At 48.2% G+C, this 24844-nt stretch overlaps 1 protein-coding gene across 1 annotated transcript in view; it reads right to left on the bottom strand.

The window, feature by feature from the left end:
- Positions 1-24844, bottom strand: part of LOC119436365 (protein spaetzle 5) — a 64511-nt gene that overhangs the window by 5555 nt on the left and 34112 nt on the right. Inside the window, exons 2-4 of the mRNA XM_037703183.2 lie at positions 9357-9616; positions 4055-4441; positions 2004-2168 (exon numbers count right to left, since the gene is read on the bottom strand). Coding sequence (XP_037559111.1) covers positions 2004-2168; positions 4055-4441; positions 9357-9616 — 812 coding nt within the window. The remainder of the gene's footprint in view (positions 1-2003; positions 2169-4054; positions 4442-9356; positions 9617-24844) is intronic.

Genomic DNA, 24844 nt, shown 5'->3' with positions numbered 1-24844 from the left:
GTAAGGAGTTATAAACATTGTGATTATTTTTCTTTTCTTTTAATGGTTTAACATGTTCATGTTTTAATGGTTTTAGTCAATATTGTTTAAAAACTTTCCGGTCGTAAATAAAAATTTTCCTTGCTACACTACTTCAGCACGTCAATAAAGTTTACTATCTACCTACCTACCTTGCTACAAAGCGGTAGCATCTAGCTTTCTCTCTCAAATGCAAGCCATTTATTGAAATAGATGTTCGGCGGCAGATCTATATCGGGAACGACGCTGAACATTAGTGAATGTAGTCAGGTTTCCACGAGAGTTTACGTAACTTCAGTTAGGTTGTCCAGTTGTGCACTTTCGCATAAAAGCTAACATTAAACACGGTTCATTGTGATATGCTCGTCATGATTTAACGCCACAAAGAAATGCAAATTTTTGTGCCCCCAGAAGCTGCGCCAGTAAAAACACGTTCTTCTGGAAGAGTATAACGAGTTTGGCAGGATGCCACATCTGCACAATATGGCGCAATTCTGCGACTTATGTCAAGCATGGTAGCGAGAAGACTCTTCAGACACCTTCTCTGTGACTGTCCTCGCTACAATCTACAGAGACAATCGCTCGCAATCGCGATAGCGCGCTTGGACCAAAGACCTTTAACAGAGGAAACTATTTTACAATGCCCACATAACAAGCCATCGCAGCGGATGGCGACGAGGGCTCTGTTGCCATTTTTAAGGACTACAGAATTGGAAAAGCAGCTGGAGCTTGCATGTGAGGCCGCTACAAGTGCTACTGTGCTGTGCGGTGATATAGTATGCGGTGGCAGTGACCGACTGCGATTGCGCATGTGTGCTCCCTTCCTTCTTCTCTCTCTCTATACTTTCCTGTCACTTTGCCTCCAGCTCCCCTCTCTCCCCAGCGTAGGGTAGCAAACCAGATCTTCCCCTCTGATTAACCTCCCTGCCTTTCCCCTTTCTTCTTTCTCTCTCTTATATCAAGCACGGAACGAAGAAGTAAAATAAAAAAGAGCGTTGACTTGCCCACTGCTCTGCCAACAGGCAAGATCGGCCAGTTGGGAGTCGGCAGTGCGTTCTTCTGTACCAATTTGGCTGTCTGAGCTGTCGACCCCATGTATACAGTGTGCATACTATTTGACCGTTTTGCAAGAGTGCTTTTAGGTGTCGATTGTTACAGCTCTCAAGAACGTGCGCATAGCGTCCCACCAACGTATACGTTTACCCGGCCCCAATAATGAACTGCCAAGAAAAAAAGTATGTAAGGATGAGCGAAATGTCGTTCTGAAGCACGTCTCTGATATACTGTATATGGTGCTTGTGAACAATTGCTGAATGTGTTTTGTGTGTGTGTTTTTTTTTAATGCTAAGCTAGGTTTTCTTGTGAGAAAACCGTGTCGAAGCACTGTGCCACTTTCGTATGTCACCTCTTCTGGCATCGCGTAATTCCGCCAGTGTCCTGACGATATTTTTCTGGTTGTATGAATAGGCATTGTTTAATACTGATGAATGCCCCCCCCCCCCCTTTCCTGCCTTATGAAAATTCCCCATTAGGGCCTCTTAAGGGAAAATTGGCGTTGGGGTTGTTGGTGAGGACGATAATGATGATGATGATGATAAATAGTTTTACTTCGGTTGCTATCGTAAGCAGCCTTTAGCATTTCCATTGCATGTACGCTGCAGCAACAGTGACGGTGTGAGTGGTTTACACGGACCGCTCGAGTTACAAAGGTTGTAACTGGGACAGCGAGCTTTATTTCAATGCATTCTGAGACTGCGACAGTTTCTGATAAAGAGTCGTATTTTTCTTAGTAAGAGATAGCGTGTACAAAAATAAGAAAAAAAAACATTATTAAAAGCAGTGTCTACTTTAATTATTCAATGAAATAAGTTTGTCGCTGCGGTTAATGATCATTTAACTAATCACTTGATCATTCAATTCATCGGCACACCCTCGTGGTTACTCGTTGCCTCTTGGCGGTCAAGCAGAGAGCGGGCGTGGCATACCTGCAGACGTCGACGCGGATGACTTGCTTAGCCGAAGGGTCCCTGTCCTGCAGATTGACCACGTACTTCCACTGGGAACGGTCGCTGAGCGCGGCCTTGGGTGACACGAACATGGTGCGCACGGGACAGGCCGGGTCCACCTCGGGCGCCCGCTTCACCAGGTCTCTACGCAGAGCGTCAGGCAGCTTTCTCACAGCACGCCGCCGACAGACAACGCCCAGGCACTTATGCCCGCTATTCATTCACCAGGCGGCTGTGACAGCGTTCGCCGCAAATCCGAGTCTGAATGCACATTCGCACTGTTATAATATATGCAGCTGATAAAAGAACTCGCCGGCACAGCAGCAATGTGGCAATGCTTTGCAGGAGTTGTCAACTCGGCCCGCGAAGCAGATAAGCCTAATTTATTTTAGAGCTCAGAGAACAGTGCCCTGAGGACTCAACTTAATCTCTGAGACGCTCTGCTGCTGGGGACCATGCAACCAGCGATGCTGTTGAAATTCGCAAATTCGTACCATGATTCGGGTGCGCATCGCAAAAAAAAAAAAAAAAGAAAAGAAAATCAAGCAGTCAAGAACTAAATCTCACTAATAATAACTCGGCGCCCCTTACATAGCCATGGCGTAGCATTCAGACGTAAACATTACTGATTATTTGAAACATGGGTTCACCTCCTGGGATTCTTTAACGTGCGCTCAAACTACACGAGCGTTCTTGCATCCCCCCATCGAAATTCAGCCACTGCGGCCGGGAATCCAACTAGCGACCTCGTGCTCAGCAGCAGAGCGCCTTAACAACTGCGCCACCGCGGTGGGTAACTTATTATTATTATTATTATTATTATTATTATTATTATTATTATTATTATTATTATTATTATTATTATTATTATTATTATTATTATTATTAGACAATGTGTAGCATTCTGTGTTCATGTTAAACTGCTGCTCCGCCAACCAAGTCCTGGGCGCTATAACGTAAAATGATTCCAAACTGTTTTGATTCCAAACTCCTGACGTCAAATTTACGTAACACGACGCAAGCATCGGGCTGTGACCCACAACGTTGTCTGAACCACCCAATCAAACACTCTCCTCGTTTATAGGAGGTCACCTTTGTTCGCTTTCGAAACCAATAACATTGCCTACACTCAGCGGTTTTTTGTTATCTATTTGGCTGACAAGAGACGAGGAGCACGCTCTAGTGTAGAGGGTCTCGATGGAGCCGAGCTAGCACAGTGAAAGTAGATAACCGCCGCATGAAGAGGGTGGTGCCGGCTTCTCCGATTGGCTGGTCGAAAATCGCGGCGGCGTGCAACGGAAGGATAAGAATGCCGCTAAGACGGATCCTCGGCAAGGAACATTTGGCAGAGCGATGTCGTATGCATGCCGAAAGGGCTCGATAACGTTTTACTGCCACGCAAAAAGGTTTAGCATGCGCAAATAAATACATGCTCACAGCCAGGTGCCAGTAGCGAGAGCCTGAGCGATCGGCGGGCAGCCATCTTCTATTCCTTTCGGAACGGGGCAGTCTGTGGCTATTCAGAAAAAAATTTCAGTTTTGTTCGGCATATTAATGCACTTTTTTTCGCGTACACGTCACTTTGACGTGGTGAGTTTTCGCGGTTTTGTGAAGTCGCGTGACAGACAGACGAAGCGGGTGTAGCCAGAAAGCATTGGACCAATAGTTGAGGGCTAATGGTGAAAAGGCGTCGAATCAGGAATGATTATTTTTCTTTTGTACGGTTCAATTGTGCATAATCAGTGTGGACACGTTATATCAGATGGGGAGCTATCGCGGTTTTTGTGACGTCGCGTGACAGACAGGCGAAGTTGGGAGTGGCCCGAAAATGGTTTGCCCAATCGTGGAGGCTGATTGCAGAAATTGGAATCAAAACAGTTTGGAATCATTTTACGTTATAGCGCCCCAGAGCTATAGTTATTGATTATATAGCTCAAGAGCTAAAATGAGCCGGCGCAGCAGCAGTGATCATTTCGCTGCAAAGGGTTCTGATCTCTTCCGTTTAGAAACTTGGCGGGTGCTGTAGTCACCTTTTGTGGTAGACAAACGTTGGCGGAAGCACGATCGTGGTGTCAGCCCAATCGTCGCCGTCCTGGTGCGACGGCTGGTGGTGGAACTGCGGCTCCTGGTGGTGGTGCTGCTGCTGTTGCCTTCGGTGTTGGCGCGGCGGCGGTCTGCGATGCTGGTGCTGGCCTCCCTGGTGGTGCGGCGATCCGCCCTGGTGGTGCGGCGATCCGCCCTGGTGGTCGTAGTCGTAGTGGACGGCCGTCTGGTACACGACGAAGCTGTCGGTGCGTGGCTGGTCGGGCAGCAACGCACGGTTGGGCTGCGAGTCGCCCAGTCGCTCGTCCGAGAACAGCGTGGACAGGTTGAAGTGCTTACTCTTGCTGCCCAGCAGCACGTGGTAGATGTAGTCCCTGCGTAGACGTCACTCAGAATGTGAACCCCGAATGGTCGGCCCGCATGGGCTGGACTCCTTCGACACATAAATATTCACTGATGCTTGAGCGAGTCGTCCCGTAGCCTTGCCAAGGTGCCAGCATCGCTCGCTTTCGTCACACACAGAAGACTCGGACTACAAGGCGTTCGAAAGCATAGCCGAATTAAAAGATTAAGGTCCTTAAGATTAAGGACCTTGAGAGATTAAGAGATTAAGGGCCTTGAGCTAATAAACCAAACCTGCTCCCTGTCGGAAACGCTTCGCTACACGTGCATCTTGTTCTCTTATCATGTGAGCTGAGGCCAAGCGCTGTAGATATACAATATATCTCCCTTTATCACTGGTCAACATATATATCTCCCTTTAGCACTGGTCGACAGAGTTGCTATATAACTCATGGTACTTAGGCGAGCAAGCCCCTGAAACAAGGCCTCGCGGACTTCCGTTCTTTTCTTCCCTATCTCTCGTTTATTTATTTAATTATTTATTAGTTTTCACACTTCTTGAGTGATCGAAGAACTTGAAAGGAGAGCTGATTCGTTACCTGTCAGCTCGAACTACGTAGACGGCGTGGCATTCATTCACCTGACCTATTTATTAGTCATCGTGCGCGGACTGCAGGTCTATGATGATGGAAACATCATGTCTTAGCCGAGCACTGACTGCAGCGTACAGAAACCTCCTTGTCAAAGTGAACATCGGAGCGGCAACACTTTCCATCATGGATGATGCATGTTCCCGTAAAACAATTGCACTTAGCCTTTCAGCTCCTCAACACATCCTACTGTTGACACCCGGATTATCCTCACGTAGGCGAGCGATACACGGAAAAGGTAGCGCCCCCGTGCAGCAATCGCCTTTACGTCTTTTAAATACATGAGCTCGTCTTTGGTCAGACAACACCCTCCTGCTAGTGTTCAGGTATCGAAATCCAAGCAGGCGCTTTGCGGGCAGGTTTAGAAAAAACGCCTGCAGAGTTTTCAAAGTCGATAAATGGTGGAGAACAAACACACGAAGTGCTTCTTTTAGTCCATGAATATTTCTACGACAGGAGATAACAACAACAAGAAGGCCTAAGAAGGCATATTTATATGCAAATACTTGAGACCGAGAACATTCGGAAGCAGGAAGTGGGCTATTAAACGTTATTTTCAAGACAAAAAGAAGGTGGAAACGAAACTCGCACCGTAAGTGGACGGGTGCCTTAATCGCTGTACTTACAGCGCGTTTTCAAGGCTCGGAGTACAAGCGCATTCTCCGAGAATAGCGCTTGCCTTCCATGAGCGTTGAAAGCTCAAACCGTAGAACGGAAGCACTGGTATTTAGCAAGAAGCGCACCGAGCTAACGCAAGAGTTGCTGCATACGGAATCGCTGTATGATGTTGAGATTCGGTATAAAGACCAGTCACCATTGTACTTTGCTAAGAGCGCCAACAATCAGGCGCTTAGTTTACTTGCCATATACTTTAGTCGAGGCGCTGGACAGTGTAGGCGCTTCGGTATACACCTCATGTATTTACTTTTAAATGTCCACGAAGGTCACAAACGGATCCCTGTTTATAAAACAATGGAGAAGAAATTATTTTCTTTTTTATAGCCTTCTGTCAACTGTAGGTTGGGATGCAGCTACGGATGTGGTAACATCAAGCAAGAAAGAAAACAAAAAAACAAACAGCAAGTGCTCCATTGCAAAACAAACAGCATTTATTGTGGCGACGAAGCGTCGGTTACGCGTACGTGGCGCTGTGTGTGAACACGGTAAGAAAACGTTCGCGAACTGGCACTGCTGCCCCGTGACATGCGAGCCAAATATTATTCCGCTTCATGCAACAGGGAGCCCACAGTATCGCATAAGAGACCACTCACTCACTCTCACCTGAGAAAGGAGCAATAGGCAGGGCATTGCTATCGGCGCCGCCCCAGCTGGGAGTGAAACTTTGTGTTGACGAGAAATAGGGAAGGTAAATGTTGCTCACTTCATATCTCCGTTATTAGTAGGTCCTGTTCACAAATGTCTGTAGGAATATGTAAATTAATTGAAAGGCATAGCACTCAGTCCGTTTGCTCTCAGCTTGCAAGAAAAGGTGCTGTAAGTAAAAATTACCGTTGCAAAACGGGTCGAGCTTTCATACGGGAGAAGAACCACCTTCTTGTTATTTCTCAGCTTGCACTTCAAGTTTACGGCTTTCTTCATTGTATTTATTTTAACGTGCTTTCGGCGAACAAATGGCGCACTTGTGCTGGATATTTTTGCGGCGACAGAAGGCAGGTGACCTGAACGAGGAAGCTGTCCCAGGCTGTGGACTGAACTGTAAACGAGAACGCCTGACTCATTTTGGCTATGTGGCATCATCAGATTGACACGTTAAAATTAATCGTGACTATAATGTTCATTACATGATGGCAAATTGCAAGTAAATCGCCCAGCAATGATGCTCATGCTGACTATGACAGTCAGCGTTCCTTGCGTCATTTTGCGAAGCGTTCATCGTTAAATGAGACTACACCCGCAAACAAGTCACCTTTATCAAGGTTTAGCAGCTGGTTGGAAAGCGACGTATAACTCAAAGTCAGGTGGCAGCGCGTACTTTCGAATTTCCTTCCCTCTGACATCACAGGTATACGGGACTGACCGGTAGTTGCCAGCTATATTTTTAAAATTATTGCTCAATAAAAAGGGGCACGCTGTATTCTGCGACCGGGCTTAGTGCACACTTCATTTCATTCGCTGCTATAAGGACAACGACTTCGTCCCAGGGGAGGCTACTCGGGCACCTTCGGGAGCGCGCGCGTGCTCGGGTGCAAGCCATGGATGCGGTGACGCAATAAACGGCCTTCAGTCTGTGCAGTGCCCTTCCCCGCGAGCACGCGGTGCGCATTCGTGCGCGTGAACCCGCCAGCATTAGCCAGTCTGGCCACGGCAGCGCTTCTAGCGCACTCTAGCAGCGCGGTGCGGCGTTTCGCACGCGGCGCGCGTAATTGAGCCATCATGGATTCACCGGCGCGACCGCCGCCGCAATTGCTGCTGCCGGCGCGCGCCTTCCCGCCGCTGTCGCAACAAAATAACCCACGGCAGGGGCTCCTTAAGCGTAAGAGCACTCTTCCTTTGATGTCGAGACCTTCCGCTTTGTTGTCTTGACCGCGGAGGGTGATAAGAATGCGGGCATGAAATCCGGACATGCGCGCGCTCGTCTATGTGTGCATCCGCCCGTTGTTCAGTGTGGCTTGAGCTCCTGCGCGTTAATCGTGACCGTGAGTGCGGCGGAGCCAGGAACGCCTTTGCCGCCACGGCATACGCAGGCAGCACGAGTAGCAGTTGCGCTATGCAACGGTTGCGTGACCTCCGGCTCGTGACCTTCAACGCAACTCCAGCTCGTTCGCGCTCAGAAAAAGAAAATGCACTGCATTCCTAAGAGACATCGCAAAACGCCGTTACCCCTGAGACTCGGCCTAAAGTTTCCGTAAATGTCGTGATGCTCGTGAAAACAAGCGTCGCATTCAAAATATCACGCTTGTATACACGTCAAACGTCGGCGAGGACGTATACGGGCGCCGGCATGTGTTGGAACATGTGTTTGACGATAAACAGTGCTAATATCGAGAAATGGTATAGGATAAATGTGGGAGAGTTTCTCTTCGTATACTTATATTTCTTTATTGCGATAGCAATTATATGGACACTCCCAGCGAATTTCTGCCGTCGTCATCGTTGTCGCCGTCGCCGTGAGGTTCCGTATAAAGCCCAAGGGCGATAAAATTGTCGCCGCGCGCCGTATGCTCTTTGTGCAAGTGCAAGCGCGCGAGGGACGCGCGCTTTCACAGAGCGAACGCACGGCGGAGAGCAAACACGACGTTTTCCGTCGTGCGAAAGGCCGTGGGGGATGGGAGGGAGGGAGGGGAGGCTGCGGCAGCAAATGTGTATCTTGCGACAAGGCGCAAGGGGAACTGGTGACTCCATCGCCTACGCGAAAAGAGGAAAGCAGGAAGGCAGCGCGCGAGAGATGGGGTGCGGCTTCTACTCTGCCAGCAGCTGCGTACTTGTAGTTTGCGGGGTTCCGGGCTGTCGCGCACACCGTATCTTGAAAGCGATCTCCACACGGCTTTGACCTTTGTATGCGCTGTGCTTTCGCCGGTCAGTTTCTGTTGAAGCGATAGACGACACGAACCTTCGCTCGCAGCTTCTGCCGCGCTTGCTAACGCCTAGCGTTTTGACAGCGGTTGTCTGCGGTCATCGAGTGTGATCTATTCACGTTTGCTTGTGAGCGCTGACACCATGTTTGTTAATTCAGTTAGTAAGCGAGTGTGTCAATTTGTGCAGCCGATAAACCTTCTATCCTTACTCCGTATAGCTCTCTACTAATTTGCTACCACAACTGATGCTTCGCCTTTCGGGCGAAACTGCGACTTTTTTTTTTTATTTCAATACCCCACGTTTCGCACTGTGTGAACAAGAGCGAGAGCAGATAATTGCGCAAGTTGCTTTAGATTCATGGTTGTGGACAGCACAAAAGATCGACGGAGACGAAGAAAGCGAGACGACCGTGTTTGTGTTCAGCGCCGTGTTTGTCGTCTCGCTTTCTTCGTCTCCATGTCTTGCGCTGCCCACAGCTATGAACACGCGAGTCGAAATCGGGAGATCACTCTTGTTACAGCCTAGCATGTTCGCTATCGATGTTTGGCGGCGCCTACTCTTAAGGCACAATCACAAGAAACAAGTTTTCGAGTCCCGACATATTCTCAGCGCGTGGCGCCGGCCACGCGGCGTCGATCGACGTCGGCTGGCTTTCATGCTTTGCTGGCCACTTCGGGCGACGGCGCTGTGATCTGGCATGGGCAGATTGTCGCGCTTCGTCCAACTGTCGCGCAAGATACACGTTGATGCGTATACGCACGTGGGGTAGTCGTCGACTTGAGCACAAATAGTGCGTCCCGTCTCGGGGCAGTAGGGAGGTGAAGGTACGAACGCCCGCCGGGTCCTTGGCTGCGGGAAGCTCACGTCAGCGATGTAGTAGCTGGAGCTGGAGACGGCGCGCCACACGGGCCCGACTCCGCCTTCCGCCAGCGCGGGCAGAGCTCCCAGCACCAAACCGCCCCAACAGCAGCAGCTCAGCAGCGGCACCAGCCACACGGCGCGCAGGACGGGGTTGCTTGCCTGCGCAGAGAAACACTTGAAAAGAGAGCATCGGCAGTGCCTAAACGCTGTTATGAGCGATGGACTAGGTTAATCACACGAAACGATGTCCTTGCTGCTCCCGACCGTCGAAAGAGAGCGAGAGAGGAAAGGCAGGAAGGTTAACCAGAGGCGAGTTTCCGGTTTACTTCCCTACACTCGGATGGGGGATATAGGGGTTGGAAAGAGTGCAAAGAGATAGAGAGGGGAAAAAAAGAAGAAGAAACACAGGCATAGGTAACAGAAAAGGCGTTCCGATCACAGACGTTCACACATGCAGGCCAGTCGATTTCAGGAAGCGCAGGAGCGCTTGCACGGCCTTCTGATGCGATGTTGAGTCGCGTCGATGGGCGCGCACCTATCTTCCGACCAACAGCTCGAGAGCCTATGCGGAGCGCACTCATGTTTTGCTGCTTTAGTACGAGCCACGAACCTACGAGAGTAGCTTCATAGATGTTGCTAGGTGTGCTGAGGAAAAATGTGTCGGAGGAAAGAAAAATGACGACCGCCTGTCATGCATGCATGTGCGCCCATTCCAAATCTACGATGCGGCGCAACAGCGGCATTGCCAAGCATGTTACACGGGGCTTCAGCTGAGGCTTCCGAAAATACCTGTACTATTAAGTATTAAAGATGCGTGAGCCATCTTATGGAGATTTCTTGAGCCAATGTATCGAGCTTTATGAAATGCGTCCGAAGACTCACCAAACAGGTAATTGAAGCAGGGAATAATTTCTTCAAGTGGCATATTTAGACAGCCTGTTGTAACATGCCAAATTTATGACCCCCTAGTTGGTGTACCTAAAATCAATTTTCGTATATTTCGCTCGACATTCAATCGACCACCTTTTCGAAAAAGAAAAAAATAATAATAAATATTTAGTTATATCTATTTGATTTTGGAACCCAAGTAAAGTGACGGGTACGCTGTGACTGCTCAGTACGGACCCATTCGAATTATTAACAGAAAATGTCATTTTCACATGATGCCGAGTAGAAGGCGTGACCATATGCATATGTCTGCACCGTATTCTGTCGCCGACGCTATATACTCCTTGCGCAAACTGCAGTTGACGCGATCGCTACTGTGTGCAATGTGCGAACTACATTGTGTTTTGCCGCTCTAGGCACTTTGCGTGCATTTGCGGGCTTCTTTCACGCTCGGAAAAACACATTTATGTAGCAGGTATTGAGCAACAGAAAGCTGTATCGGGAGTTTTTCATGTTGCTCTACAATCTTCTCAATGACACTTTGATAATTGGGACAGTACTTCTCGAGTTAGATAATTAATTACAATTACCTAATTAAATCTCAGTAACGAAAAAGTCACTAGCGGCTACTCCACTGTACTGGAAACAATACGCACTAGGTTTGCTTCGCGTAACGCCATTGCTCTTTTTTTTTAAAATCGTGCTGCGTGATAGATGGGGCACCCTGTATAGCATGTGTTCTTGTGCTTATTACTTGTATGAGTGCGTCAATTTGTGATCTAGAGCAGCATGCTAAGCGCATGACCCGGCAAACATCTCCAGCACCCATTAAAAAATAACTCTGCCTGCTGCTGACAAGATTTTGACCATACGTTACGGGGTTTATCCTAGTGAAGCCAGGGACATTGTGCGCTAGTATTATGTGCATGCTGGCAAAATAGATCTTTTAGTTTACATGACGCATGCTATATATTGTGATGAGCGTTTATCAGCACTCCTGTCCTCTCCCATCAGGTGCACGTGAGTCACCACTGGCTTAGGTTTCGCAGTGCACATCACCTACATTTCTCGAAAAGAATGCGTCGATACACAGGAATCTTCTTTGTATTGCCAACCAAGCCGATGATAAACATATCTTTCAGGAGCGCTCTTAACCACGTGGTTTACGGTTTCGAAATATTAACGTTGAAATCACCGACCACTACCCGCGATGTAGCGGTGAGCACAGCGTATCTTACACACACGCCGCAGTGCGAGAGCGTTTTCTCGAAGAAATGTGTATATACCCTGGCTGCTTACGCGACACGCTGTCGATATGTTTGCTGCTATAGTACTCTCGAGAACCACTGATTATGCTGCTTCCTCTGACTTTTGTTCTGTTCCACTTCGTGCCGAGAGAGGCGCTGTTGAAACCACCGCGTGTTTGATGCGGTCCCTCGTTCCCGCTCCTTTGTACGAGAGAGCGCGTCGAGGCACCGTTATTCACCGCGCTAGAGGTTCCTCTTGCTCTTTAGGTTTTTCACCGTTATTGGCTCCTCAGTTTTTTGTTCATAAGTAATCATACAGCATCGCTCAGTGGAAGTGAGATCGCTTTAGTTTTTATATATAATAATTTTTGGTTCTAACAGACGTACTATTTCACGAGGTATTGCCGCCAGCTTCGTTATGGGAGAGAAAAAATCATAAGCTACAAGAACAAGGAAAACGGAGGGGCTTGACATTTAGTAATGTAGCAACCATATGAAGCCACAGGCAGCAGCGACGAATCCAAGGCACGCAGCATGAAAAATTGGCGGGGGGCGGGAGGGCTTATCCTCGTTGTAGTCGTATGTGACGAGTTGGTACAGGCGGAGTAAGGGCAAGATGGTGGTGGATAGCGTAGTGCTAATGTCGTGAGCGTTGCCGGGATCTCTAGGGCCTTCATTTGAGTCCGCCAGTGGCAAGCCAATGGATGCGTATAGAGGAAATGAATTTTTTTCTTAATCGCACGTTGGGAATAACCACAAACAAGGTTTACACGTTGCATTACTCTTCATATTCTTAATAAAATAAAATAAAATGTGAAGGTGCAAAAATGTAGAGCAATGCCCCGCTGGGAATCCAGCCCACAATGGGCCTCTTCGATTATCCATCTCTGACAGTCCCGGACTGTCCGAAAGGCTGCATACGCGACGCTCATTGGCTGAAAGCACCGTCTTGGGCAGTCCGGGACTGTCAGGAACGGATAATCGAAGAGGCCCAATGTCCGCATGCGAGTGACGGCGACGGGTGCCCTTCCGTCCACTTCCTTGGGTATTTACGTAGGTGTATCCGTAACCTGGCCCTGGCAGTGCCAGCCAGCGCCGCTCGTGGACGCGAGAACTCGACGTTGCGATGAAACCTGCACGGGCATTACTGGTCTGTCATTTAATTCGCTCTAAATGTTACGCCACCTACAGCGTATCTTGCTTACGTGTGTATAGCATACCACATTTGCAAAATGTATTACGGGCCGCGTCAAGCACTTTGCGATGAGGGACTAAACTCGCGTTTCGAAAGGATTTCGTCCTGAAAGGATACGCTACATCTTTCGGGCTCCGAGATATGGGCGTCGCCCCGGATGAACGCCGCGAAAAACTGCTCCGCGCTTCGATCTCCCAGACTTTCTTCCCGTTGCCCTCGCATTCGTGGCGCTCCGCAATCGAGCTCGCAGCTTTCCGATCGTATCCTTAAAAGAGAGAATAAACACGTTATCACCAGTCAAGCCTGGAACGCGTCCACGCCGTACCGAAATACTCGTAGAAGAGATCGCGTTGACGTTGTTCTTCGCGCACCGGCTGCTTGCTGTCGTCACCTGCGCACTTCCCGCGAGTGAATGCTCGAAGGGTCATCGATGGGGCCATCAACAACAAGTGGAGGCAAGGACCGAAAGCGACACACCCGGAAGCACCGGTGAGACGAGCAGGGCCACCGCGCATGCGTGGAAGGAAAAGGGCCGACTGGCAATGACCCGCAAGAGCTGAGACGCCGTCGCACCGCCGGAGAGCGCGCAGCGAAACGCGGAGAACGCGCGACGCGAGATGATAAGATGCCGACCGGAGCGAAATGGGTCTCGTGGTCGCCGTGTACCGATTTCCTCGGCTGCTGGCCGAGACCGTCCCAGCGCCGGCGATCATACACGTAATCTGTCGGTGTCGCGGCCTCCTCATTACGTAACGGGTAACGTGCCCGTAGCGAGATGGGGCTGGACATTTGTGTGGCTTAAAGTCCTTATATAAGAAAAGTACCGCCATCTACTCTTTCCTCCGCCGCCTCCTCTCCTAAAGCGCTTGCTTTTTTCTTTACTTTTTGCTTGCGAAAGCCAAGTCGACGGTGGCGCACCTAGAAAGTCCACGTTGAAGCTTTCAGGCCGGGCGCGCGCCGTCGCTGCCGCCGGCGACTGCGGCTGTGCAGAGGACTTTCAACATGGCTCTGAGGCGGAAAAAAAGAAAATATAAAGAAGTGAAAAGCGCGCGCTATCATCGTCCAATCGGAGATACAGGAGAGAGAGAAGCGGCGTTTATCAAATGATGGCGGTACTTTTTTTTTTTTTTTTTTTGCATCACCTCGCCGTAAGCAGAGGCTCGCCGTGTGGTGGTGCTGAATAGCACCTAGCTGTGCGCGTCGGGGGCGTCAAAGGATGCACCGTACTTATTAAGGCAGGTGAGAAGCCCTATTAATAAGGTTCTGTGTTTGTGTACAGGGTGTTTCAGCGAGCACTTTCACAAATTTTTAAAGGTTGTCTGTGGCAGGTAGCAGAATTCTAGTTCATGAGCTGGTCTACTCGAAGAGGCGCACATTACTTGCGCAAAAAATCGAAATGCATAATCGAATAATTACCAAAAATCACTAATTACGTTTTTAGCTAATTACTTTACGGTCCATGTTGCAAATTACAAATTGTAGCCGTGGAGTTGGCAAGGCGGATCCACTTGAAATGAATTCCCAGGATGACACCAGTTTCGAGATATTAATTCCCGAACTTTGCGGACAAATGGCATTGTAGTTCCAGTTACTTTCTTAACAAAACGTCGTTTTATGCATTTAAGCACAAAAGTAGCATTTGGCACCTTAAATTGAATTGAATTTTGGTGTTTTACGTAACAAAACCACGATTTGGTTATGAAGCACGCCGTATTGGGGGACTCCGGATTAATTTTGACCACTATATAGGGATCTTTAACGTGCCGCCGGCAATGCACGGGACACGGGCGTTTATGGATTTCGCCTCCATCGACATGCGGCCGCCGCGGCCAGGATTTGATCCCGCAACCTCGTGCTTAGGAGCGCAACACCATAGCCACTAAGCCACTGCGGCGGATATGGGACACCCTGAAGAATGAAGCGCTGGGGAATCACGGGTAGCTGAAGAAATTTTATTAATGAAAATCAAGAACAGGAGTTGTCCTAATACTGAGTCTTGAGGGATGCCGCTAGTAGCCTTGTAGAAATATTGACGCAAACATAACATGATATATCCAGAAAGTGGCTGTGCAAGAGAGCGACAATTGAAGAGTCAACACTAAAGTGCGTAAGCTCATCCATAAGCCGTGCAGGTGGCTGACCACGTCAAAAGCGTCGCTGACCCAGGTCGCAGTAAACGGTGTCAACTTGCTCCCTCTGAAATGCTGGCGTGGAAATCTGAGTCATGAAACTTCCGAGGCTGGTGGTAGTTGAGCGACCAGAGAGAAACTCATGCTAATTCGGAATCAATTTGACGAAGCCTTTCATCCGTATATATACGGATGAAAAGTTTCGTCAAATTGATTCCGACGAATGAAAGCCTAATGTGATCACTTTCACGATTATCAGGCGCCAGTTATTTGCAATAACCACAGCGCGCGAACAGATTTGTGAACTAAGCTAAAGTTATCCTATTTATACATAAAGCGCGCGAAACCATCATGCGGGGTAAATGCTTCATGCGAGCAGAAAAGTCCTGTGAAATTCTGTTGGCGGTCCTGCACAACAATTTTTGAGATAGCTTCTGTGAGATGCCTTGAAAGATGGGGCCAGCTCCCAGATCAATTTTCTTTGCGATTAGTTCATTTTTACTGACGTAACTGAAAATCCTTTACCCGAGGGTTACGTACTGTAGAAGGAAGTCGCTTTGCAAAACATATCACGAAGCAGTGAGGCGACTTCAGGAAACCTCGTCGCGTATTCTGTTACGTGACGCCGCTGTAAGCGACCTTGTCCGATTTTAGAGTCAATGTGGGTGCTGTTCTGAATAGTTTTTTTCAAGTCAAGGCTAAGCGCGAAGGCATTGTACGGTTGGCAATACATTCGCGAATCTTGTGCGTCCAAATAACATCACTTTTTTTTTAAATAATAAACCTTATCTGCCGCGTCGATGTACTCCGGAACCTTTGTTAGTGAAGAAAAAAAAATGAAACAGGAGCAGACGACCGCCCACGAGCGCTGTTTCTTCATTCGTCTATGCCCCAAACGGCTCAAATTAGCACTGCGGTTTAGGTATGACAAGACATCACATAAAAATGCAACAGAAATTCCGACAATTGTCTACTAATGCGCAAGCATTCTTTGGCTCATCTGCTACTTCGTTTTTGCTTACTTATTTAGCCACAGAATGTCTACCAATCGATACCAATCATCTACTATTGCACTATTATAACAATAAAATGTGTTAACTTGACCAATTATGCATTTATTTTGTAGATTTATCGTATCAACTCAGCCAGAACACCGTCACAACCGATTTTTTTTTTTTTGCCCCACCACAGCTTTTTTTTTTTTTTTTTTTTTTTTTTTTTTTTTTTTGTTACGACCTCGACGCGGTGATAGCGACGTAACCATCTTTTTTTCTAACGCTACCAATCAATGTGGTTCACACAGACATCTGCCTGCCACGTTGCGGTCCATGGTTCGAATCCCGGTCAGAGGGATTTTTTTTTTTCTAACGCTGCCAATCATCTACTGTTACACTATTACAACGATGACGTGTGTTAGCTTGACCATTATGCATTTCTTTTGCAGATATAAGGCGTCACGGGACGGATTGATCTTGCTGGGGTACTCGCCAAATAAGGCTTGCGCGTTAAAACTGCAACTAACATCAGCAACAGCTTTTTCTTTTTTTTTTTTTTTAACTACCCGCCGCGGTACGTGCCGAGTGCCTATGGAGTTCTGCTGCTGAGCACGAAGTCGCGCGTCCAACTCCCGCCCACGGCGGCCGCATTTCGATCGGGGAGAAACGAACAACAACAAACAAAATAATAATAATAATAATAATAATAATAATAATAATAATAATAATAATAATAATAATAATAATAATAATAATAATAATAATAATAATAACGCTTGTCCACTTGCATTTTGGTGCCCGGTAAAGAACCCCTGGAAGTTAAAATCAATACGAAGCCCTCCACTGTACGGCGTCCCTCAAAGCCCACTCACTGCGCAGTTTCGGGACGCCTAAACCCCAAAATTTAACTTAACTATTCGAAACAGCCAAATTAACATCTCCCCGAAAGTGGAATTGTGCCGAGAATGTTGAATGGGGGGCAGCGAAGTAAACGTTGGCGCACCAGACGTTTGCGGCATGGGTTCGAGAGCCCAGGTGCACTGAACGGTGATTGAGGCAGCAATCCCTTCCGAGATTGCGCGCGTCTGCTTACCAGAGTGAGTCGTGGCTCGCGTAGCCCCGCTGCCAACGAGGGCTGTCTCCCCAAAAGAGCGCGCTAGATGCACATGTATATAGATCAGCGCGCGACCTAGACACTGCGCGCTTGTTGCTGTATACCATGCATTGGCCGCGTTGCCGCAGCACACAGTCGCGCCTTCGAGCAACATCGCGAGTCGAAACAAGCTTCTTCCCGCGCTGCGACCGCGGTAGGCAACAGCTCCACGAGCTTCTGTTGGCACCCGCATAATTTTGTATCTTGGTCGCGGCTATGTGCTGGATATGTATCTCGCTTTGAAACGGTTAAGGTGAGATACATATCCAGCACGTTGCCGCCTCCAAGACACAAAAATATGCGGGTGCAACGCGTGGCATCAGAAGCTCGTGGACATAGTGTGCACATTGGCGCTTTCGCGTTTCCGCGCCTCACTTCCGCTCCTCACTTCCGCGTTACGCCAGAGTAAGCTTCGTTTCCGTCTAAAAGCGGCAGTTGAGGGCTCGGCGCGGCGGCTTATAGAAAGAACCTGGCAGCATCGTTCGCGAGGGATCGCGTCGGCTGGGCAAGCTTCGCAGGGTCGCGCGAACTGTGTCGTCGCGGCGAGGAGTGATGCCGGGGAAAAAGCCCGGTGCAGGTTCTGCCGGGCACGCTGGCTTCCGCGCGCAGCGCCGGGGAGCGACGCCCTAAATTTCCGTTTCCTCGCAGCCGTCCGGACGCGCTGCTCTTCCTGGCGCGCCGCAGACGGAGTGAGACGAAGGCTCATGCAAAGTCCCACGCGCACTTGTCGCGTTTGTGTTGCCCGGGCAAGATGCGCAGGGGAGATTCGATTTCCAGGTCGCTTGTTGCCAAAGGATTGTGCGACAGCGCGCCCTGCCCTGTCTGCTCTGCGCGCTTCTTTGTGCAGGAAGGGTACGCGGAGAAGAAAGTGAAAGACCGTCAGTTTCAGCAGAGACGGCAGTCTGCATCATTTACGTTAAGTGCGTCTAACGCGTTGAGGTCGTCGCGCGCGGCTTGGGAACGGTTCTGTTGGAAAAAAACGGTCAGTATTCCTAACGGGATGCTCCCAGATAACAATGTGAAGAAAATGAGTACCTATAATTATCCTGAGCGTATTGAGCCTAGTGGAATACGCGTGGTCTTTCGTGTCCAGCTATGCGGGACGACCCGAAAGTACCAGTGGAACTCCTCTGCAGGTTTGATAGTACAACCACCGTGGTAGCCCAGTGGCTATGACGTTGCGCTGCTGAGCTCGAGGTCGCGGCGGCTGCGTTTCGATGGGGGTGGAATGCAAAAACGCTCGTGAACCGTGCATTGGGTGCACGTACGTTAATGAACCCCGGGTGGTGAAAATTAATCCGGAGCCCCCGCTATAGCGTGCCCCATAATCAGATCGTGGTTCTGACGAGTCAAATTCTAGAATGTAATTAATTAATTAAATGTATCGGCCAACCTGATTTTCTCATCACTAGCCTAACAAGGTCATTGCATTGCACAGTGTCTCTCGAAGCTTTACAGTTACCCAAGTCTTGCACCAACTGCACGCACCACATAATCGCAGATTTCCTGTCGTATCGTTCTATCTGTAGCCCTCTGCATATGATGATTTAGTTTGGCAGGAATATCCAAAGTTGAGGTGATTTCATGAAAGAGATAACTGTCATCCACGAAACTACAAACGGGTTTCTCAGAGAGAAAGCTTGAAAAAAAAATTGGTCCGCAATTCGAGCCCGGTACCAACGCCTTTTCGGGGCGGTCGCTCTAGCATCTCAGCTAACCAGGAGGCCAGCAGGTCGTTCAAAGTGAGGCTGAATTATTCGACAGCGCGCAGGGACAGTGAATATGGGCATGCAGTGGCGCAAGAAAAACGCCATGAAACCTTAGCGCTAGCCTCAACTGCAAACGGAGAATAAAAAAAAATAAAAAAAAAAGTTGCAGCGCATTGCGCACATATAACGTATTCCAGCCACGCAGCTCCCAAGACCGTTATTTCTTTAGGCGGTGCCGTAGTTACCGTAATTGTACAGCTACTGACCCAGCGTGCTTTGCAAGTCTTTCTACCGGAATGCGTAATGTTCGCTTTCTCTTGCCTCACATTGTAACACGGTAGGACTTCACGTATGCACCACCGACACCGATGTTGCTGGCTGCATATGAGCCGCGCGAGCGAGAGCATTCACTGATTTCTCGACTTCGACTTACAGGAGCTTACGCCGTATACGTATAGCTACAACAACAACAACAACAACAACAACAACAACAACAACAACAACAACAACAACAACAACAACAACAACAACAACAACAACAACAACAACAACAACAACAATAATAATAATAGTAATAATAATAATAATAATAATAATAATAATAATAATAATAATAATAATAATAATAATAATAATCAAACATTTATTTGTCGCGCCCAGGAACAACCATGAGGTCTAAATGCTGGCGCACGCATACATTTTACTTATATATAAAGAAAGACTGCAGGGGAATATCGGTGAAAAAAAAATGAATAAAAGTAACAACCTTGAAAAGAACAGTGTAAGTACATAGTTGTAACAAGGCGCAGGGTGTATACAAAAGAAAAAGAAGGAGAAGGGGAGTTGAGTAATATGTGAAACTATGACACAACAACGCAAACCTCGGAAAAGAACAATGACAGCGAGTTATGAAAAATATGAACATCATGGAAGTAAGCGTTATAAAGACTCTGTATTCTGTGGATGGTTGAGCGTTGGTGATGAAAGGCAGGAACATAGAAAGGTCGATAGTCTCTGGTGATCTTGAGCGATATACGAAACATGATAGAACTGAGGTGTTCGGGGCAGGTGAGGACATCGTGAAGGAGTTTAAAAAGAAACAGAATGTCAGCAGCGAAGTACGTCGGCAGCTAAGTATAAGGGCAATGACAATAGGGAGTTTTAGTATAGCGGAAAACGCTTACGTTAGCGCTAGCGTGCGACGCAACGCTAACGCAGAGAAAGGCTGCACTGCGCAGTAAATGTTTTAGAATAGCGGAACGGAGCAAAACGCTAACGCTAACGCAAATACACTTGGGCGCCATCTCGAGGCGGATACAGCAAACATGAGCAAACATGAGCAAACCCTCTCGTTAAGCCTACTCCGCCGCTAATCGAGAACGTATATCGAAAACAACGCCCATTTGTCACCTGTACGCCGCTGTCGAAGCATCATCACACAAATCTAAAGCAAACACGAGCATTAGTGGGGAACGAATAAGCCGAACAGTGCAGGGCGACGACTCGATAGATCCGAAGTGGACGGCTCTCGCTTCAACAGGCGCCGCCGCCTTGCCCTACGTACGGAATCCCTTGCGTGCGTTAGCGTTGAACGCTATATTCCGGAAATAGCGTACGTACGTAAGAGTTCTGGCTACGTTTACGTTCTGCGCATGCGCAGTTTGCAGCACGCAACGCTAACGCTAACGCTAAATCCTTGCGTTTGCTGTTTTCCGCTGTACTAAAACTCCCTAATAATCCAACAGTGCTAAAGCAAGATCCAGTGTCCGTGTTAGCAAAGCGGTGATTATATATGCTTAGAAACTTTTTCTGGACCTGATCTGTAATGTCACTGTTGGATCTAGAAATGCCATTTCAGACGACCGACGCGTATTCTAGTTGAGGAAGAGAGATTGTTGTGTACAACTTGCCGGAACACTGCAGGAGAATTGAATTATCTCGATAGTCCGCAAACGGAGCGAAGAGAGCGCAAACCCCGCATTGCAATGCGTTTATTGCGAGCAGAAATTTAAAAGGTTGTATAAAAAAAAAAAGGCTTAAGCTTGCACTCGGCCGCGCAAGGCTTGAAACAGCGAAGCTGGGCGATCGTAGGATTTATTATGGCTGATGCTAAGTTGTAACTTGGCTGATGCTAGGTTGCCGCTGCCTCTCCCGCTTAGAAGCGAGCCTTGCTTCGGGAAGCGCGGCCTCTTCTTCGGGAGTACGAACTATCTTTGGGCGTCCGATGGCTTCTATTGATCGAGCGCCGCCGCGCACACGCTTACATAGCTGTTGCGCGTCAAGGTCAGCGCATGCGCAGATTGAATCGTTATGACGGCGCATGCGCAGTTCTCGGTGCGGCGACGGTAACCGGTTGCGCGCAGTGTCGCCGAGCTGTTGCCGAGGTGCTGCCGACGCCGCCCGCGCTTCTCCGGCGCGAACGCGGGAAACGTCCCATCGCTGCATCTGATCGATCATCGAGCGCCGCCGCGCACCGGCTTACTTAGCCGTTGCTCGCTGTCGGCGCACGCGCAGTGCACAGTCGGTAGGTTGCGCCAGGTGTTGTGTTGGGCTGCTAAGCACGAGGTCGCGGGATCGAATCCCGGCCACGGCGGCCGCATTTCGATGGGGGCGAAATGCGAAAACACCCGTGTATACATTTAGGCGCATGTTAAAGAACCCCAGGTGGTCAAAATTAATCCGGAGCCATCCACTACGGCGTGCCTCATAATCAGATCGTGGTTTTGGCACGTAAAACCCCATAATCTCTATGCGCCAGATGTTCTAGCAGCTGCGGCGTCGCATGGTTGCTATGGCTACGGCGTGGCTGGCTTTTTGTGAAACACCGTACTTTTTACGGCTAGCTTAAACAGCTTCGCTATCAAAAGTACACCGAGATAATTGATCACACAAATCTTACACAGTGGTATAGAACCTTCAGAATAAGAAAAAGAAATGCTTCCTGTTTCGCGTGTGAAGGTCACGACTTTGGTCTTAGCAGCACTTAAGGTGAGGTTATATTAATAATCAATCAATCAATCATGTTTATTTAACGTGCCCAGGAACAACCTTAAGGTCTGAGTGCTGGCGCACGCATATATTAAAAAACAAAAACAAAAAACACTGCAGGGGAATATAATTAAAAAATAAATGACTAAAAAGAAAAATTGTGAAAAGAAGAGACTACATACAACAAAGCACAAAGTAAATACAAAAGAAAAAGGAGGAGGAGGGCACTTTAACAATACATGAAATTATAACACAAGGCAAAGCTCGGAAAAGAACGATGACAACGAGTGATGAAAGATATCAAGATCAACGAAAGTAAGCGTTATAAAGACTGTATTCTGTGGACGGTTGAGTGTTCGGGATGGCAGGCAGGAACATGAAAAGGTCTATGTTCTCTGGTGATGTTGCGCGGAATACGAAACATGATACAGCTGAGTAGTTCGGGACACGTGAGGTTACTGTGAAGGAGTTTAAAGAGAAACAGAAGGTCAGCGCGATTACGTTGGTCGCAAAGTGAGGGCAATGACAACAATTCAACCGTGCTAGTACAGGGTGCAATGTCCAGGTTTGCAAAGCGGTGTTTATATATGCTTAGAAACTTTTTTCTGGACACGATCTATAATGTCACTGTTGGATCTAGAAGAGCCATTCCAGACCACCGACGCATATTCGAGTTGTGGAAGACAGATGGTTGTGTACAACTTGCGGAACGGTGTAGGAGACTTGAATTCCCTCGATAGTCTGCCGACAGAACCAAGAGAGCGCATACCCCTCATTGCAACACGTTTAGTGTGAGCAGTGAAGTGTAAGGCTGCATCAAAAAGTACACCGAGATCATTGATCTCGCAGACCTTACACAACGGCACAGAATCTACAGAATAAGAAAAAGAAATACTTGCTGTTTTGCGCGTGAAAGTCATGACTTTGGTCTTAGCAGCATTCAAGGTAAGGTTATTATACTTGCACCATTTAGAAAAAGAAAACAGGTCAGACTGCAGGGTGTGACAGTCACGACAGTCATCAACAGTGTTGATTTTCTTAAACATATTGATGTCATCGGCATATAGAAGGAAAGAAGAGTTGCGAATAGCAGAAAGAACGTCATTAATAAAAATTTTAAAAAGGAGTGGTCCTAATACTGACCCTTGAGGGACGCCGCTAGTTGCCAGGTAAGAAGACGTTTGGCCATTGACGTTAACATAACCCCATCTATCAAGAAGATAACTGCGCAAGAGATTCACAACTGACGAGTCAATAATAATAATAATAATAATAATAATAATAATAATAATAATAATAATAATAATAATAATAATAATAATAATAATAATAATAATTTAACGTATTAATCACAGGAAATTAAGTCAAACGTGCAAGTATACGTGTACTTGTCGGTAAACGAGCGCGGATATTCATTGCAAAGCTAGTAGTCCTTAGTATACTTCCTCAGTGCCCGAACTGTTAATCCATCTGATTAGACCTCCCGCCCTGCCGACTGCCATCCGGTCTCATTTCGCCCGAAATTATGTCTAAACGAGTTTGTACAAAGTCACACTGTGTTGCAGCGCCCCTCGACAACTCCGTGCATTACAGCGAAAGCTTCGGTTCGCGTCCGCCAATCAGGAACGAGGAGAAGGACTCGTTCAATGACCTACTCTGATTGCCACGTACGTGACATCGGCTGAATGGAGGGATCAAGCACGAATTAATGGCGAAAAATGTGGTGGTCGTAATTATTTCTTGGGACACGCAGGTGGTTATCGGTGCGGCGGTTGTCTGGCGGGACCCTTTTTCCTCACTTTACGGAGTTGACGACACGAAATATACTCAGCATTACAGACAGTACTCGACGCATTGCAGGAAGCAGACGTCTACACGTTACTCAAGAAGAGTAATTAAGTTGCTCAAGAACAGTAATTAAGAGTGTGTTTACCCAAGCTTACGAAGCATCATGAGCAACTCAGCGTTTGGTGTATCATTTTATGGTGCGTCCTAAACACATTAAGAAATCGGTGATGGCTTCCTTAACATTTCGAAATGCCTAGCAGCTTGATGGCACGGGCAATATTCCAGCCCGATGGCATGGGCAGATATTATTGTCTTGGTCTGAGATTCGCATATCACATTTGCAACGCCGTATAATGAACGGGTGCTGGCCCATAGTGCCGAGTCTAGGTGGGCCTCCCTTTCGATTGTTCCATTGTTGATCACGTACTTGCTTATGCACTTTCATCCGCTGTTACTGATCGCGGCCGCTGGCGTGGGGAAAGGCCTGCCTGCAGCAAACATGTTACGCAAGACATACACCACATCATGTGGACACTCCGGCCCACTGTTAAAGTCTTTGTGCTACTCCACAACCCACTGCAGGGCCACACTCGCCCTTTCAGAGATTATGGGTCGCTTGCAGACTCCTCAGGTAGCGGTGTTGATGCACTATACTGCCAACTAGAGCACTGCACGGGCTCGGGCTTACCCGAAAGCCCGGGCCGGGCCGGGTAGAGGAGTTTTTTCACGGGCTCGGGCCGGGCTCGGGCACGGCGTGTGCTTTTTGACCCGGGCCCGGGCCGGGCTCGGGTTTTTTTGACGCGGGCCCGGGCCGGGCTCGGGCTTTCTGCGAGTTATTCTCGGGCTTCTCAATTCTGGAAAACATGTATTTTTCGGTCTCGGGCCGGGTTCGGGCCGGTTTCGAGTCGGGCTCTGGCCGGGCTCGGGCTTAAGGTAAAGGGGTGGCGGGCCGGGCCGGGTGGGTAACGTAGATTATTTCCGGGCCCGGCCAGGCCCGGGTCTCGCCATAAAAGTTTTGATCGGGCTCGGGCGGGCCGCCCAATGTAAAAACGGGCCCGTGCAGTGCTCTACTGCCAACACGATTGCGACAAAACCAATAAGTTGCTGCTGCACGCGCAACAACAAATTCGTTTGAATGTGTCCAGGTGTCCTTTACTGACTGTAGTAGTAAATGGTTGTTTATTTTTACATATGAAGAGAAGGACATGGCGTTTTTGGAATGAGGTTTCGAAATTCCCGGTTCGAGCGCCGTTACATTCTTGTCATTACCATCACTTCGTTGCCATAATCGCGCT

Source organism: Dermacentor silvarum, chromosome 1 (genome assembly GCF_013339745.2).
Source record: "Dermacentor silvarum isolate Dsil-2018 chromosome 1, BIME_Dsil_1.4, whole genome shotgun sequence".
NCBI classification, from domain to species: domain Eukaryota; kingdom Metazoa; phylum Arthropoda; class Arachnida; order Ixodida; family Ixodidae; genus Dermacentor; species Dermacentor silvarum.
The sequence above is the reverse complement of the archived record's forward strand: the minus strand, read 5'-3'. Positions and strand labels throughout refer to the sequence as shown.